This window comes from Vulpes lagopus, chromosome 2, assembly GCF_018345385.1.
Source record: "Vulpes lagopus strain Blue_001 chromosome 2, ASM1834538v1, whole genome shotgun sequence".
In the NCBI taxonomy this organism is placed as follows: domain Eukaryota; kingdom Metazoa; phylum Chordata; class Mammalia; order Carnivora; family Canidae; genus Vulpes; species Vulpes lagopus.
In genome coordinates this window covers 162,263,297-162,281,692 of record NC_054825.1, presented here as the reverse complement: position 1 = coordinate 162,281,692, position 18,396 = coordinate 162,263,297, and the positions used below count along the sequence as shown (strand labels likewise).

Here is an 18,396-nt window from a genome sequence, read left to right as displayed (position 1 = left end):
GCAAGAATTGGTTTAAAAAATTTTTTTTAAGATTTTATTTGTGTATTCATGAGAGGCAGAGACATAGGCAGAGGGAGTAGCAGGCTCCCTGTGGGGAGCCTGATGCAGGACTCAATTCCAGGACCTGGGGATCATGACCTGAGCTGAAGGCAGACACTCAACCATTGAGCCACCCTCTGTGGTGCCCCTCTATGTTAATACTTTCCAAGGAACATTTACTTAGATATTACTGTGTTTGGAAGATTTTACGAATGTATGATGGCAAAGGCTATTATAAATTTATATTGTAAAAAGAGGCATCAACGATTTCCCAGCTGTGTACTCCACAGAGGGAGATGGGCAAGCATGTCAGCAGAACCTACAGTTTTAATTGCAGCTGTATAACCACTCCACTCATATTTTCTGCAACAATATGTGTTTTGAGCCACATTTGACCTTGAGAAGCTTATTTTTTACATGACAGGAACTGCTAATTATCTGATGAGGAACTAAAGAAATTGCTTCAGCCCACACTCCATTGTACAGACAGAGATTCCAATGGCTCAAAACATGTGTTCTCCCTTTTGTTTTACATGGAACTATGTAGTATTTTCAGTTCTCCTTTTGGAGATGCCAGTGACACTTTAGAAATCAGCATAATAGAAGTAAAAAAAAATGGTCCTATCCTTGTATATAAGAAAATATCCAGGAGACCAGGAGACACATTGCAAAGTCACAGGTGTCTGCAGCTGTGAACCTGATAGGGACAAAATGAAAGCATAGTGTGTCTATGAAGGAAGTGGTACCTTTGGTGGGGACTACGTCATGGAATGAACTGGGTCAGGCCCAACTGTCTTATCTCCAGGTGCCCCAACACAGATATTAACTAGGCATTTGGAGAATGGATGAATGAATGAATGAATGAATGAATGAATGGCTCCTGCTTTCTCTTCATCCAGGACCCCATCTTTCCTTCTGCTCCAGACACTCACATAGACCTAAGAATCCTCCACCTTGCAGGACTGATCACCTGAGGATCTAGATGAGCCTGTGACTCCAGGTTTAGCCAGGAATTGACTAGCTCCCTGTTAGACACAATACTGCTCAATAACCTCAGGTGGGAGGACCTGAGGAGACTCACTGTGTCCCATGCCTCATGTGTCCTCAGAGAACCTGGACCAGACTCAGGTGCCACAAACAAGTGCCAGGATGGGGGCAGTGAGGGTCCACTGAGAGTCTCTCCTCCCTTGGGGGGGGGGTCTCCTTCATTCTTGGCCAGGAGTGTGGCAGATTCTGTGCAGGGAGGGGGTGAGCTCTGGGGCTGCAGTTCCATTTCTGTGAACTACGAGGCCTCATGCTCCTCCCCAGCTTCTCATGGGTCCTCCCCAGCACCAATCCTACTGGATTTCACTTCTCCTTCACCCACAGGAAGCCTACATACCCTCTTGTCTAGGATGCTGCTGCTGCTGCTGCTGCCAATACTGTGGGCAGTTGAATGGGCCCAGGGGAAGGTGAAGTTGGGAGCCTCTGCTGATGCTGGAGTCCCCACAAGATTCTTGGCTCAAGATCCGATATACTGGCTACAAATACAGGAGTCCCTGACGGTGCAGGAGGGCCTGTGCATCTCTGTGCCCTGCTACTTCTCCCACCCCATGGAATACTGGACCAACACTTACTCTGCTTGGGGCTACTGGTTCCGGAATGGGACCAATGTACATTGGGGTGCTCCAGTGGCCACAAACAACCCAGGTCGAAAAGTACAAGAGGAGACCCAGGGCCAATTCTTCCTACTTGGGGACCCTCAGGCCAACAACTGCTCCCTGGAGATCAGAGATGCACAAAGAAGGGACTCAGGGACATACTTCTTTAGGGTGGAGAGAGGGCCTTATTTGAAATATAGTTACCTACAGAACCAGCTCTCCGTGCATGTGACAGGTAAGGAGAAGACTCTAAATGACACCATAGGGGTAGGACAGGGCTCCAGGACTCCCTGGGTGGGTTGGGAGATGCATCTGGGACTCACAGGCAGAGGCTGCACCAAGCCTGGGGCTTCTCTCAGGGGCAGACCTCAGACACTCCTACTGATTCCTATGTCTCCCCATCTCCTCACAGCCCTGACCCATACACCTGACATCCTCATACCAGGGACCCTGGAGTGTGGCTACCCCAGGAACCTGACCTGCTCTGTGCCCTGGGCTTGTGAACAGGGCATACCCCCCATCTTCTCCTGGATGTCAGCTGCCCTTACCTCCCTGGGCCCCAGGACCCACCTCTCCTCGGTGCTCACCCTCACCCCCAGGCCCCAAGACCACGGCACCAACCTCACCTGTCAGGTGCAGTTCCCTGCAGTTGGTGTAATGGTGGAAAGGACCATCCAACTCAATGTCACCTGTGAGTACAGAGCCAGGACCACCTGGGTGCCTAAGGGATGAGGGGAGGAAAAGTTAGCCTTAAGATGCCTGGGGCTTTAGTCCTAGAGGTCTGGTGGAGTGTGGGACCTAGAAAGACACAAACCCTGTCCCTTCTGTGTTTCTGTGGTTTCTGGGGTGGGGGGATGCCCATATGTATCTGATATTACCCCACCAGACTGAAGAAGGAAATCCCCTCTTTGATCCTAGGTACCACACAGAACCCAACAAATGGTGTCTGCCTGGAACACAGAACAGGTAGGAAGGAGCCTCATGTCCATGGGGTATTGACTGGCCAGGGTCTCTGTCAACTTAAGTCAGAGTGGGACTTTAGACTCCATGGATGAGGGTGTGTTGATGTGCTGTGGTTAGACATGAGAAGCCTTCTCAGCCCTCTTCTCCCATAACCTCGCACTTTGGTCTTGCCCAAGTGACCTGCAGTTTTCTCTCCACTATCTTGAATATGCTTTTCATCAGCCTCTGGTCCCTGAAGGGCTTGGAGCATTTTCAGTAGACTGTACTCTTGGAGGGGAGTTTTGGGTTCATAGCAAAACTAAGCTGAAGGTAGAGATTTTTCCCCAAATGCCCTGCTTTAAGTGCATTACGTCTCCACTATAAACATCCCCCACCAGAGGGTAGCTTTGTTACAATAAAATCTACACAGACGTCCTTTATTACCATCAGTCCATCCTTGACATTAGGGTTCATTCTTGGTATTATACATTCCATGAACTGGACAATTTATAATCACATGTATCCATCTAGTGTTATCGCGTGGAGTAATTTTGCTGCCCCAAAAGGTCTCTGATCATTTTTTGACTGTCAATCCTCGGCCCTCACCTTGCCTTCTCTCTGAGCCTAGCCTTACCCCCATTGTTCTATCCCATTGATAATGATATCTGGCCCTCACCTGGATAGTGAGCCCCATTAGGACTCTTTCAGTGCATGCCAAATGGTTGACAGGTGATGCCCAGGGACACATCCTTCACCCTGGGTGTGGGCTCCCAGGATGCATGGCCAGGCAGAGCCAGGAGAGCTGAGGGTCTGAGAACTCCCCTGTTTCTACCTGCCTCTGGAAGTGCATAAGACCACATTTGACTCTAGTGATAGGGCCAGTGGAGGTCAGAAGATTCAGACACCCTCCCTGGAAGGAATGAGTGACTTCCCACATCCCACAGCGCTCTGTCTCTCTCTCTCTCTCTCTCTCTCTCTCTCTCTCTCTCTCTCTCTCTCCCTCTCTCTCTCTTTCTCTCTCTCATTCTGGAATGCCAAGAGGGCTGAGAGCCTCATGGTCCCGCTGCAGCCAGGTCTGGGATCTGCTGCAGAGAGACTCTGTATGAGGAAGAACCAGGATCCTAGAAGAGATGGTGTTTGCTAGACAGGAGTTCAGGGGCCAGATGGTATGGATAGAAGGTTTCACATAGACCATGCCCTTCTGGTGGAGGCTGAGGTCCCACAATGGGTAGAAGACCCTCAGGGCTGAACCCTGGACAGGAGTGAAAGGGTATCCCTCTCTGTGGAGCTGCAGAGGAGGCAATTTATGACTGCACATCAAGATTGGAGTTCAGTCCAATTGTCTCTGTCTACAGGGAAACCAGGGACCAGGTCAGGAGTGACTGTAGGCGCCATTGGGGGAGCTGGTGTCACTATGCTGCTCACTCTCTGCCTCTGCCTTATCTTCTTTCGGTGAGCTGGGTAGGTGTGGGAGAGACGGGAAGAAGTGGGACCTGCAGGGGTTGTGATGTCTTGGAGCAAGGGTGAAGGGTGCCAAGTACAGGTGTGTTCTCAGCCCTGGTCCCAGTGGTCCAGGAGCAAGGGGATCTTGTTACAAAGTCTTGATATGAAGGCTCTTGGGCTCACCCCAGCCTCAACTTGCCTGAAAAGAATGACCTTATGTCAGAGACCTTTGTGTCTCCCATGTCTCCCATCAGAGTGAAGACCTGCAGGAAGACAGCATCCCGGACAGCAGTGGGCATGGACAATATCCACCCAGTTGTGGAGCCAGCTCCCTTGGTGAGTGATGTGGACATCCTGGCATGCATCTCCCAGGGTGGGAGCCCACACACATGCTCCATTCACTATGTCCAGAAATGAGCTCATCATCTTCCTGCTTGTTTGAAAATGGAGGTTTTATTATTCAGGTATCTGAGACCAGCAGATCAGGACGTGACTGCAACCGCAAAGGCACTCTGTGGCTCACAGTTCCTGGGAGGAGAGGCACATCACCCCACACAGGACCACATGGGGCAGTGCTAGGGTGGGTCAGAAGGCAGAGGAAGCAAAGGGAGACATGGTTAGGGTGGTCACTTCGGCAGCACACATACTAAAATTGGGAGACATGGGTAGGGCCCTTTATTGTGGTTTCCACAGGAAAGGCACACTGAGACAGGGTAGATAGATTTAGGATTGGCTGTTTTGAATAATTTCAGCAGGCTCTAGGGTGTTGGGGCTGTCCTTGGCTGTTTGGTACTTGGCTCTGAGGTGCTTAGGCAGAGGAATAGTGGCCCAGGAAGTAAGTTGGGGTGTGAGCTTTAGAGGAGTTGGTTTGCATGTGAAAGGCATTCTTGCAGGAAAATCCTTCATCATCTCTAGAGATTGGCTAGTCCTAGCAGGGTTAGCAAGGCCTCAGATGCCAAAGCATCAGAAACATGTGATTAACACACTCCTAAACACATTCTTCCTGCTGGTTGTCCACCTCCCTGATGGCACTTGTCCTGGAGACCCCGCCACAGACCAATCCCTGTCCTCCACTAGCCTTGCACTTCTTGCACCAATATGCTACTGAGCATGTCTGAGCTTCTGCTCAGTACAGCATAATGCAACCACTCCCTTTGAGCTGAGCTCCCCTCTTAGTCTTTATCCTGCTGGAGCTCTCCCGCCTCTCCTCCCTGGCATGCTAGCATCACCTCCATGAAGATCCTTGTCCCATATGCCAAAGTCTGAAAAGCAATGCTTCTCCCCACAGCCGAAAGCTACCCGGGGGGCCAAAACAACTTGGTCTGACATTTGGGGCAGGAAACCCAAAGTTACTGTTTCACTCCCCCAACACCAGCTTGCTCACTCACCTCCAGCAGAGTGAAGTTTTTTGCATCTCAGAATCATCGTTGGGCTGTGCCTTCCTCATGGGTCTGTGTCAACCTGCATTACTCTTGTTCATCTCCAAGCTCTGACCTCATTTATTTATTTAAAACTCTGACTAAAGGGGCACCTGGGTGGCTCAGTCAGTTAAGCACTCCACTCTTGATTTTGGCTTGGGCCTTAATCTCAGGGTTGTGAGTTCAAGCCCCACGTCGAGTTCCACATGGGGTGTGGAGCCTACTTAAAAGCGTAATAATAAATAAGACTCTTACTAAGGTGGACACCACTGAGATTTCTGAACACATGATCTGTGATCACCATGCATTCATTAATTCCTTTTGCAAATATTTCCCACTTGTCGATTGTTCTGGGTGCTTGGGTAATATCTGTGTTCTTACAAATACATACGTTACAAATATAAAATGTCCCTGCTGTCAAGGACTTAGATTTATTGCGGGGGGGGGGGGGGCAGAGGCAGAAGGAGGGAATGAAAATAGTGACAGAGAAGTAGCAAAAATATACAAGAAATTGACAGGAAATGGTGCTGCTTTGGAGAGGAATTAGATCAAAGAATGGGGGAGGACAGTCCTGGGGCTGGAGTCTTTGAGAAAACACCTGCCAGAAGTGAAGGAGTTCAGTGGGATCCCAGAGAGAATCACTAAGGCTCTATCTAAGCAAAGTTTGGGGATTCTGAGGATGGGCATGATTGATGTGTGGGAGAAGCAGCAAGTTGGACAGTGTGCCTAAAGCAGATCTGTGTGGGCGTGGGCAGTGAGTAATAGTGGGTGGGAAATGGAGATGGAGAGGCATGGGGGCTGCAGTTCACCATAATTACCCATGTATTTTTAGAAGAGTGACAATGTAAAGGAAAACCACATAGAACTACAACTTCTGACCCTTTTGGTCGCTAAATATGTGTGTAGTTTTCCCCACGCCAAATAATTCTCTCTGACACCAGGTGGATGTTCCCCAATTCAACTCAGTTCTGGCATGATCTACCTGGAGCTGGCATCGGATCCCACAGGTGAGGGAGGGCTCAGCCCCACGAGGCTGCCCCACCCTACTTCAGATGCCGGTCATAAGTTTAGGTTGTCACTTGTGCTTCTGATCAACTGGCTATAGATTGGAGGTTCCCACAACCCCCATCCTCAGTTTAATTAATTTGTCGCAGTGGCCCAGAGAACTCAGGAAAGCAGTTTGCTTACTGCATACCAGTCTATTATAAAAGGATATAATGAGAGATACAGATCAACATCCAGATGGAAGAGATGCATCCCTTTTCCCGTGTGCCACCCTCCAAGCACCTCCATGTGTTCACTAACCCAGAAGCTCCCTAACTGCACCCCTCACCATGCTGTTGGGACTTGTATGGATGCCTCCCCACATAGACACAATAAGTCATTACCTCCATTTTCAGCTCCTCTCCCCTTCCTGGAGGATGAGGACATGGAGTTGAAATTTCCAAGCTTCTAACCATGGCCTGTTCTTTCTGTGACCAGCCCCCATCCAGGAGCCAACCAAGGTTTACATCATTAGAACAAAAGATACTGCTGTCTTGCAGGAAATTCTAAGGGATTTAGGAGCTCTGTGTCAGGAACCAAGGTCAAAAACCAAACATTGGAACAGAAGATGCTTCTAGCACTCTTGTCACTTAGGAAATTATAAGGATTTTAGGAAATCTGTGCAGCAATGTGTGTGTGTATATATATATATATATATATATATATATATATATATACACATTCTATTATTTCACAGATGTGAAGTGATGCTCTGTTTTTTTTAAGTAGGCTCCACGCCCAATGTGGGGCCTGAACTAATGACCCTGAGAGCAAGAGTTGTGTGATCTATTGACTGAGCCAGCCAGGTACCCCAAACTGATGCTCATTTTAATGGGGTCACTCTGGCTGCTGTGCTGAGAATGCCAATAGGAGGCTAGGGCAGAAAAAAGGAGACTGGATAAGGAAGACACTCAAATAATCCAGGCAAGAGATGATGCAGACTGTATTAGTTTGCTAGGGCTCCCATAATAAGATACCATAGAATGCATGGCTTAGACTACAGAAACCTATTTTCAGAAACAATTGTGGAGGCTGGAAGTCCAAGGGTAAGATGCCAGCAAGGTTAGCTTCTTTTGAAAACTCTCTCCTTGGCTTGCAGATGGCTGCCTTCTCTCTGTGACCTCCTCTGGCTTCTTCCTTGTGTACAAACATCTCCAGTGTCTGTTCTTCTTACAAGGACATAAGTCATTTTGGGCCCTACCTTAATGTCCTTGTTTAAACTTAATTATATGTTTATTTTTTTAAGATTTATTTATTTATTCATGAGATACACAGAGAGGGAGAGAGGCAGAGACATAGACAGAGGGAGAAGCAGGCTCTTCACAGGAGCTGGATGTGGGACTCGATCCCAGATCCCAGAATCACGATCTGATCTGAAGGCAGTCACCCAACTGCTGAGCCACCCAGGCATCCCTAATTATCTCTTTATTTTTTGAAAAAGGATTTATTTACCTATTCATGAGAGACACAGGGAGAGAGGCAGAGACATAGGCAGAGGGAGGAGGCTCCCTGCAGGAAGCCTGATGTGGAACTTGATCCCAGGACCCCAGGATCACCATCTGAGCCAAAGGCACATGCTCAACCACTGAGCCACCCAGGTGCCCGTTAATTACCTCTTTAAAGGCCCCATAATCCAAATATGGTCACAATAGGTGTTAGAACTTGAACAAATAAATTCAAAACATGGGCACAATTCAGTCCATAAGACAGACTAAGTCCAGGGTAACAGTGGTAAATCAGGATTTGCTAATGGAGTGATAGAGTACATGTGGGAGATGAGCAAAGAGAGTTCACTGCCCCTACCTAGTGGGTAGATAGATTGTAATAGATGCCAAAGATGAATCTGTAGACATCAGAGATATCCACAGATGTCCATAAATGTTCATAGATACCAAAGACAACTCCATCATGGTTGCCCTGAGCAACAGAAATAACTGAATCAGCAATTCCTGAAATTGCCAACTCTGTAGGAGTATGTTTGCAAGAGGGGGGGAGTCAAACTTTATTTTGGTCACTATCAGCTTAAGGTGCCTCTGATAAGTCCGAGTGAAGAAGACAAGTAGATGACAAGAGTCTGGAACTCAGGACAGGTGTCCAGGTAGGAGGCAAAGATTTTGGGGTGCATCCACATCGAGGTCCTACGATAGATGAAGCCATAAAAAAGAGGAGGGTTCTGCAGACAGAGCCCTGTGAGTGCCAGGGATACAAGGTAGAGACAACAAGAAAAACCACTGAGAAAAAAGAAATGACCAAGAGAGGGTGGGTCCTGGTAGCCAAAGGGAGATGAAGCTTCAGGGAGAAGAGAATGCATGTTTGTCTCAAATGCTAGTAAGATCCAGTAAGATAAATTCTTAGAAATGAATCTCAAATTTAGCAAATGGTGTCACAGCTGATCTTGACAAAAGCAGATCTGCTTGCCTGGTAAAGGAAGTTATCTTAATTGGAGGAAGTTCAAGAGAAAATAGGAGGATGGGAAGTGGAAACACTCTTGAAAAATGTTGCCATAAATCTAGAGAAATTAGTCTGCAGCAGGAAGTAGCCATACTTCTGAATTCCTTGGAACTTCCTATGTGATAGGAGCATCTTTTATACCAGCAGGATGACTCTGGATGGGCCTCTGGATGGGTTGGTCACCAGAAAGACCACTCCATGATTAGAAGCTTGGCATTTTCATCACTGCTCCCTGCCCCTCATTCTCCAGAGAGGGGAGAGAGGCTGGAAATGAAATTAGTGATTGATCATGCATACATGATGAAGTCTCCATAAAACTCCCAAAGTATGGAGTTCAAGGAACTTCCAAGTTGGTGAACACCTAGTGATCCCTGAAGTGCTCTTTGGAGAGAGTGTGGAAGCTCCTGCCACCTCCCCCCATCTCCCCCTATGCATCTCTTTCATTTGAATGTTCATCTGTGCTGTGTCTTTTATCACATCGGTTTATAAAAGCTAGTAAACAGTAAGTAAACTGCTTTCCTGAGTTCTGTGAGCCACTCTAGCAAATTAATAGAACCTGAGGTGGGGCTCGTGGCAACTACTAATTTATACCCAGTTGGTCAGAAGCGCAGGTGACAGCCCGGACTTCCAACTTTGTCAGGGGAAGTGGGAGTGGGGCAGCTGTGCAAGTCTGAGCCCTTAATCTGTGGGATCTGGCATTATCTCTGGGTAAAGAGTGTCAGAATGGAGTTGAACTATGGGCCACCCAGCTGGTGTTGGAGAATTGCTTGGTAACAGAGGTGTCGTAGATATGGTAGCAGTATGAGAATAAAGACACACCCAGAAGAAAAGTGAGCTTTTCATAAACATCTTCCTATGTGTTCTGTGCCAGAGAGACTGGAGTTGGGTTCGTGATCAGCAAATGTGTGGCTTTGGGGAGTACCTAACCTCTCTGAGAATAAGTTTCTCTCTCTGTAAAATTAAAGTATTTTCCGGGTGGCTCAGAGGTTTAGTGCCGCCTTCCGCCCAGGGCCTGATCCTGGAGATCTGGGATCGAGTCCCACGTCAGGCTCCCTGCATGGAGCCTGCTTCTCCCTCTGCCTGTGTCTCTGCCTCTCTCTCTCTCTCTCCTCTTTGTCTCTCATGAATAAATAAAATATTTAAAATAATAATAATAGTATTTTCCACATAAGTTTGAGTGAGTGTTCCGTAAAATTTGAAAGCAATTAATAGTCCTATATTTATAGATACGAAATGTTTGATAAAGAATGGAAGAATGAACAATGTCCTGTCAGAATCAAATTCACTTCGCAGACCCTCGCTGCCTTCTCCTCACCCTACCCCACACCCACCGCCCTGCTCTAACTCCTTCTTCGCTTTCCACCTAGGATTACCAGGAGTCAGACCTCCCTGATGACCCCACAAGCTCTGCAGAGGTGCCCCCCACCTCGGAGATGGAGCAGGAGCTCTATTATGCCTCCATCAGCTTTCACAGGAGGACGGAGAGCACCTGTGCAGAATACTCAGAGATCAGGACCCAATGAGGAACCACAAGGAGCATCAGTCTCAGAGGAAGCGTCCATATCCTCCAGGAAGGGGGATCCAAACCCTGATTTTTAGAAGAGTTAACATCCCCATAGGCAACGGGCTTACAAACTCCTGAATGTGAGTTTCCTGCTATATGGAACTAACTAAGGCTTTGTAATCAGAGAGGCCTGGGATGGAATCCATGCTCTCTCATTTATCAGCAGGGTGACTTCATGCAAGCCACCTTACCCCTCCATGTCTCGGTTTCCTGCTTTGCGAAATGGTTGTAAGAAGTCCCATCTCACAGGGTTGCCATGAGGATTAAATAGAAGTGCATATGGAAAACACTCAACAGAGGTCCTGCTGCATTGTGATAGTTTGGTGCATACTGGTTCCTTGCCTCTTGAACAGAAAGGTGTTGGTGACATTTCACCTAGGGGCTGGTTATGTTCTGCCCAGGACATCAGAAACGTGTCAGTCTCACTTTCAAAACCCTCCCATGTGGTAGTCATTTTGCAATGTATCAAATCATTACATTGTGTAACTTAAACTTACACAATGCTACGTGTCAATTATACCCCAATAAAGTTGGAAAAAACTATAGATGCAGATGTATTACTTAATGATAAATATTAGTGAATATTTATCAGAAAAAGGAAATCCTTCGCATGGGTCCCTTCCTTGACTTGGTCTCCAGCATCATCCCTCTCCTCTCCTGAATCTTCTCTTTCATTCCTGCCTGCCTCCTACTAGTTTTATTAGAGGCAAAATCACATATTAACATTTAGAGAATTTCCTAAAATTCAGGGTTAGCCACACTTTAAAAACCTCTCCATCTCCTCAGCCCCAGAGACTAATTTACAAGCTTCTAATCTGACATTCCAGGTCAAGGGTCAGGATTTTTTTTTTTTTGGTAGAGGGTCAGATAGCAAATATTTTAGGCTTTGCAAGCTGTAAGCATTCTGTAGCAACTATTCAACTCTGTGTTTGCAGTGCAAATGCAGTCATAGACAAATGAGTTAATGTGGCTGTGTTCCAACAAAATTTAATTTACAAAAGCAGGTAGTCCACTGGCTATAGTTCTCTGACCTCTATTCCATGTTGTTTTCAATCTCACCCAGTCTACATCCGCATCCCCATATCCTAAACCATCAATCCCTCATGTCATTCTCTAAATGCCCCCAATCTTCAGGCATTCACATCCCTCCTCCAGGAAGACCCGTCACCAGGTCATCATCCATCTGGCACCTCTGTATCCTTCAAAATAAACTGAAAAATAGATGTCAGGGTTGAGATGGTTGGTGAAGGCAATCAAGAATTTGTAATCTTCCTCCTAAAAAACCTAATAGTTTACTTAAAATAAAAAGCAATAAATTAAAAACAGCCTCAAATCCACCAGTAGCACCAAAACCATGACAGGGACAAAGCATAATGCCATAAGACCATTAAGTGACTCCTAAAAACAAATAGGAGATTCTGGTGTGGTGTAAAAAAATGGCTGGGACCTAACTCTCCCTGCCCTACATCCAAAAGGGACAGCCGTCATACTTCTGTTTATAATAATGTCAGGCTTGGTGACACGAGCCAACCCTCTGTTGAAAACATTGAAAGTTAGTGGATAAACTTCCAATCGAGACAAGTTGTCATCAACCCATTGTTCCCTGCTGTCCCCTAGAAACCCTGTAAGTGGTTCAAGAAATAAAGGAGAATTATGGAATGTGGTAAGAAGATGAATTGGTTTAGGACCCCAAGACTAGGGGACCAATACAGAGACAGAGCATCTCAGTCCCCTCATCCAACAGAGGAGAGACACTCAGACCCATTGTTTCCCAAATCCTGATTGAGAAACAAAAAGCAGCCAGGTAGACTCATTTCTCTCCAGGCAGGCACATCACTACCAGGAAGGGAGATCAACTGGAGCCAGAAATACGTGTCCAGGAAACACTTACCTTCTCCACCAGGCTTGAGATACCTTCTCCTGCCCACAGACACTGGAGCAGGTAGGAAGAAGGGAAGAAAGGGGGGATCCAGGCATATTGTCTAATACGATTGACCCTAAGTTCTCTCCTTTGTCAAATGTGAAGACTAGCCTCCTCACTTTCAGGTGTGTGTGTGTGTGTGCGTGTGTGTGTGTGTGTGTATGATGAAGTAATCTATTTTTTTAAAGATTTATTTATTTATTCATTCAGAGAGAGAGAGAGAGAGAGGCAGAGACACAGGCAGAGGGAGAAGCAGGCTCCATGCAGGAAGCCCAATGTGGGACTCGATCCTGGGTCTCCAGGATCACACCCTGGGCTGCAGGCGGTGTAAACAGCTGCGCCACCAGGGCTGCCCTGAAGCAATCTATTTAAAGAAGCAGTATAAGAGGCCAGTAAGCAGAGGGCCCTAGCAAGAAGCTCAGCCAGATGAGGCAGATAGAAGTCATCCACAGGAGGAACAATGCTGAGAGTGAACAGGAGAAGTGGCAGATGGAGCAGAGAGAGGAGGCCAGTACTACCCACTCCTCTCTACTTCCCTGGCTCCATCCATCCTCACCCCTTTGCCCTCCTGGCCCCAAACCAAGACATAAGCATCTGAGTTAGGTCCTTCTGCTGAGCTGGGAGGTACCTGAGCTCAAAGCATGGCCCTGTTTCAGCACCACAGACAGCACCAGGTCCCCTGCCTGGAACTCTCCAGGGGTCTGAGAGACTCCCCTGGGTCTCCTGGTGGATGGAGAGCCCCCCGGGTGCCTCCTGGTGTGTGAAGTGCACAGGAGCCTATGGAAGGGTCTGGTGACATCCTAAGTCAATGATGCTGGCCAGGGGTGTCTAGGACCTTGCAGGGTGTGCTTCCCTCCTAAGACTAGGGCTCTTTGCCCTCAGAAGGTGTTAACCAGGAATTGGGTGTGTCCCGAGATGAGGTTTAGGCAAGGGTGTCCCCAGTAATTAGATGAAATAACAAAGCCAGTCTTGGGGCATTGTTGGCAAGAAAGTAGTAGTCACTCAAAGAGGCGGACCTTTGTATGACCTAAGAGAGAAATAAGGTTTCCATTTAATTTTGTAACTGTCTTCCTACCAAGCCTGGGTAATTTCCAGATGCTTTTTTTCTTTCTCTGTTTGAACTGATTTTCACTCTTTCAGTCTAGGATGAGTTTTTCCTCTTTCCATGTTTTCTCACATTTCTGTCTGGAGGCTTCTGGTCCCTCGATAGATGGTCTCAACCATTCCAAGTTTCCAACCTCTGCGGGCAATTCTTGCGGTGAATAGCCAAGGCTATCTTGAGCCCCAGAGTTGGGAAGTGCACAAAGTCTGGGTGCTGTTGATAGGACTATAAGCAGGAAATTCATGCCTGTCCAACATTCCTCCATTTCTGTTTCTCCTTTTCAGACTCTCAATCTGCTCAAGAGTGCTACATGGGGGCTAGCCATGGAAGCCAAACCCCTCCCTTATGGTCCCTCCAGGGTCTACCACACCAGGTGATCAGAATCCTCCCCAGGCCAGCCCTTATCTGAGTCCTCCAAACATCAGAACAGGGTTCACCATTGGTCATCCCCAGAGCCAGCATTCTACAGGACACTGACCTCACTCCACTTTTCACTGGCAGGGTTAGAGACCTCTAGAAAAGGAAGGATGAGAAAAACTCTAGCTGCTTTATGTCTTAGGATAGAGGAAAGTCCTGGATGTGGGATCTCCAATGGAGGGGCCAGGCATGGGAGCACTGTGTTCATTGTCTCCCAAACATCTCTTCCCACACCTAACCCACCTCCACACAATAGGGAAGCACTTGGCTGATTTTGCCTTGCCCCTACACAAAAGAACAAACTTTTGTTCACCTGTCACTTCTGGTCTCCCAAATTAGTTCCTACAGTTGTGAGTGAGTGGATGCAAGGAAAGGAAAGTCATCTATATGTTCTTTTCTTTTCTTTCTTTTTAAAAAAGATTTATTTATTTATTTATTTATTTATTTATTTATTTATTTATGAGAGAGAGAGACAGAGGGGGAGGGAGAGAGAGAGAGAGAACAAGCAAGAGGAATATGAGGCAGAGGGAGAGGGAGAAGCAGACTCTCTGATGAGCAGGGAGCCTGACACAGGGCTCGATCCTAGGACCTGAGATCATGACCTGAGCTGAAGGCAGATGCTCCACTCACTGAGCCACCCAGGTATCACACAATTTTCTTTATCAAAATTAAAACAATACTTTATGCAAGATTCTGCTACTTGTGTGTTTACCTCTACGTAAATACTGCCACTTGACACATATTTATCCCCTACTATGAAATTTATCATTACTGTGAGCAAAGTGAGTCTATACTGTTGTGAAAAATGCACATTATTGCCTCCAAGGACTTACTTTCTATCTTGGAAACATGAATATACAATCAAGGAAATTCATCTCACCTGTTTCGACCCACTCCCAATCTACTTTCCACAGAGACCCAGAGAGAATTCTAAAAACCCAAGTGTCATTTTCAGCTTCTAACCCTCCATTGGCTCCCAGTTGCCCAAGTGGGAATAACAAAATCCTTTAAGATGAGCTCAGGCTGTTACATGGTCCATCTTATTTGGCTCAGTGGGCAGGGACAGGTTTCTAATGCCTAGAATACACAAAAAGCTGAAAAGCCAGCACAGACACATAGGTGCCAATGAATTTTTTTATTTATTCTATCAAAGGATGAGCTTTTCAAAGGCAACATCATGACATTCATATAGATATGAAATAAACATTTGTTACAGTTTTTTTATTGTGGCAAAAAACCCACCTACCATCGATTCTATCCTCTTAACAAAATTTTAAGTGTACACTAGTGTTAACTATAGTCACTAGGGATCCCTGGGTGGCGCAGCAGTTTGGCGCCTGCCTTTGGCCCAGGGAGCAATCCTGGAGACTCGGGATCGAATCCCACGTCAGGCTCCCGGTGCCTGCTTCTCCCTCTGCCTATGTCTCTGCCTCTCTCTCTCTCACTGTGTGCCTATCATAAATAAATAAAATTAAAAATTAAAAAAAAACTATAGTCACTATGTCCTACAGCAGATCTCTAGAATTTTTTCATCTTGCATGACTGAAACTTTATAACCATTGTACAGCAACTCTCCATTTTATTTAACTCATTATGAATGAGGGAACCAGGCAGAAATTAATGGTGCACAAATTTATATGGAATAAGGGAATATTGAAATGAATTTGTGAATGCATAGTAAAAGTGGCTTGGTGGGGGGGGTCAAGTTCCCCCCACCCTAAGTGGACAGAATGGATATGTATGTCTATGGACAAGATCTATTTGCATTGCTATTAGTTATCTATAAATTATACCGTTTAAAATAGTTCAAAGGTAATAAAATGCTAGAATCAGATCACCCCAGAAGTGTATGCTCTAAAGAATACATATTTTCCTTCGGAGATTGCCAGAAATCTTATTTTGCTTATTCTAAATATCCCTACAATTTTTTAAATTTAATTAATTAATTTATTTATTTATTCATATGAGAGAGAGAGAGAGAGAGAGAGAGACAGGAGGACGGAGAAGCAGGCTCCATGCCGGGAGCCGGACGCGGAACTCGATCCCGGGACTCCAGGATCGCGCCCTGGGCCAAAGGCAGGCGCTTACCGCTGAGCCACCCAGGGATCCCCTCCCTACAATTTTTTAATGAAGATTTTATTTTATTTTTTTAATTTTTTTTTTTTTTTTTTAAAGAAAACGGAAGCCTGCTTTTATTGATGCACACATTGACAGACTTGTGATTGGAAGGGGCGGTGACGTTAACATGACACTGGTGGTTAACACAACGGAAACATGAGGGTAGGAGATGGCTTTGCAGGGACATGATGCCTTCATAAGTTAGGGAAACGGATTGCTAGCTGACTGCCCTTTCATTTCATGTTCTTCACAAACTCCTCTCCCTTTTTGATGGAGGCCTTCAGCTCGGGGATGGCTTCTGCTATCATCTTCTCTTCAAAAGGGGAGATCTTGCCAATGCCTAGATTATTCTCGATGCCCTTTTTCCCCAGCAGTAATGGTGTGGAGAAATAGGCACAGTCTGCTTCCTGGGATTTAACAAAGGAACATTCGACAACTCCTTCCTTCCCATTCATTGCATCCACAAGGGAGAAGACAAACCGAGCTCCAGCGTATGCCATGGACAGGGTGGCAGAGCCTGCTCCAGCTTTGGCCTTCACCACCTCCCTGCCGGCCTCCTGAATCCGCCCAGTGACGGCTGTCAGCTGGTCCTGGGGAAGGTCCACCTTGGAAGTGCACTGAGAGATCAGGGGGATGATGGTCTTCCCAGCATGACCGCCAATGACAGGAACATTGACTCGCGCGGGATCCAAACCCTTTAGTTCTGCAATGAAAGTGTTGGCCCTGACAATGTCCAGGGTCGTCACCCCGAAGATTTTATTGGGGTCATAAGCTCCGTGTTTCTTGAAAACCTCCGTTGCAATTGGGTTGGTGGAGTTGACCGGATTTGAAATGATGCAGATCATGGCCTCAGGGCAATGCTGGGCGCAGGCAGCAGTCAGGGTGGCCACAATTGAGGCATTGGTGTTGAACAGGTCATCCCGTGTCATGCCTGGTTTTCTTGGGACTCCGGCTGGAATAACCACCACATCGCAGCCTTTGAGGCAATCCGGCAGCTGCTCAGGTCCGAGGTAGCCTTTCACGGTTGCTCTGGTCTCGATGTGGCTCAGATCTGCGGCCACTCCGGGTGTATGAGCAATATCGTAGAGGGTCAAGCGGCTCACTAAGGGGCTGTTCTTGAGAAGCAGCACAAGGGGCTGCCCAATTCCTCCGGAAGCCCCAAGCACAGCTACTTTAGCATTGTTCTGGGCCGAGGTGCTGAAGCTGCTGCGGAGAGCGGCGCCGACAGGGCGGGCGAGGGCGGAGAGCATGGTTGGTTGGAGCGGGCAGGGAGCCGAAGAGCAGGCGCAGGAGCCGGCGGCTGGCAGGTGACACCAACGACCTCCCTATTTTTTAAAATTTTTTATTTATTCATGATACACATAGAGAGAGAGAGAGAGAGAGAGAGAGGCAGAAACACAGGCAGAGGGGGAGAAGCAGCCTCCATGCAGGGAGCCCGACGCGGGACCTAATCCCGGGACTCCAGGATGGTGCCCCTGGCCAAAGGCAGGCGCTAAACCTCTGAGCCACCCAGGGATCCCCAAGAGTTTATTTTTTAAGTAATCTCTACACCCAGTATGGGGCCCAAACCCCTAACCCCAAGGTCAAGAGTCACATCCTCCACTGACCGAGCCAGCCAGGTGCCCTAATAGCCTTATAATTCTTAAAATAAATATTCATTGATCACCTAATGTATGCCAAGGATGTTTATAGTCAGAGTGGATTCAGCAGTAAATGGGAAATACACGACCCCTTGTGAAGCTTAGTTTTAATGGTAGGAGAGACAAAGAATAATTAAGTATACCCTATGTTATATTGATTCATGATAAGGAGTTTGAAGAAAAACAAAAGAGAAAGATATAAAGGGAATATGAAATGGATTATACTCTCCGTTATGTTGTCCATGGATGTTATCATTAAGAAACTGACAATTGAGTCTGCATAAATATACACAAAGGCACTTCTGCAGACGCATACACACAACTCAATTATGCACACACAGAGGACACAGACACACATGCAGAAGTACAGACACACATGCACTTCAAACATACACACAGACACACAGAGACACTGATACACCTCAAAATACACACACAGAAATCACTTACACACATATACACAGACACAAACATACCTCAGACGTACACACAGACCACACATATATACACAGATCAAAGAAATACACACACAGCATAGACACACAGAGAGACTGCAGACATAAAGGCACATGCAAATACAGAGACACACATGCCACAGATACACAACAGACACATTCATACATACTTACATCACAGCCACACAAGATGAGGCATTTT

At 46.8% G+C, this 18,396-nt stretch overlaps 2 protein-coding genes across 4 annotated transcripts; one reads left to right on the top strand and one right to left on the bottom strand.

Annotated features, from left to right (window-relative positions):
* Window positions 1–1,394: 1,394 nt before the first annotated feature.
* LOC121485854 (myeloid cell surface antigen CD33-like) lies at window positions 1,395–11,076 on the top strand. 3 transcript variants are annotated; one of them, XM_041746702.1, is made up of 7 exons: window positions 1,395–1,914; window positions 2,092–2,370; window positions 2,598–2,645; window positions 3,977–4,073; window positions 4,319–4,400; window positions 6,424–6,489; window positions 10,345–10,464. In XM_041746702.1, the coding sequence occupies exons 1-6, from the start codon at window positions 1,434–1,436 to the stop codon at window positions 6,457–6,459; spliced, it is 1,023 nt and encodes a 340-aa protein (XP_041602636.1). In that variant the 5' UTR covers window positions 1,395–1,433; the 3' UTR covers window positions 6,460–6,489; window positions 10,345–10,464. The 3 variants fall into 3 exon arrangements, with proteins under 3 accessions (XP_041602636.1, XP_041602635.1, XP_041602634.1); XM_041746701.1 differs by lacking the exon at window positions 6,424–6,489 and having other exon boundaries at window positions 2,125–2,370; window positions 10,345–11,076; XM_041746700.1 differs by lacking the exon at window positions 6,424–6,489 and having other exon boundaries at window positions 10,345–11,076.
* A 5,039-nt stretch (window positions 11,077–16,115) lies between these two features.
* On the bottom strand, window positions 16,116–17,426 carry LOC121485855 (malate dehydrogenase, mitochondrial-like). Its single transcript, XM_041746703.1, has one exon. The coding sequence runs from the start codon at window positions 17,347–17,349 to the stop codon at window positions 16,333–16,335; it is 1,017 nt and encodes a 338-aa protein (XP_041602637.1). The 5' UTR covers window positions 17,350–17,426; the 3' UTR covers window positions 16,116–16,332.
* Between the last annotated feature and the right edge of the window lie 970 nt (window positions 17,427–18,396).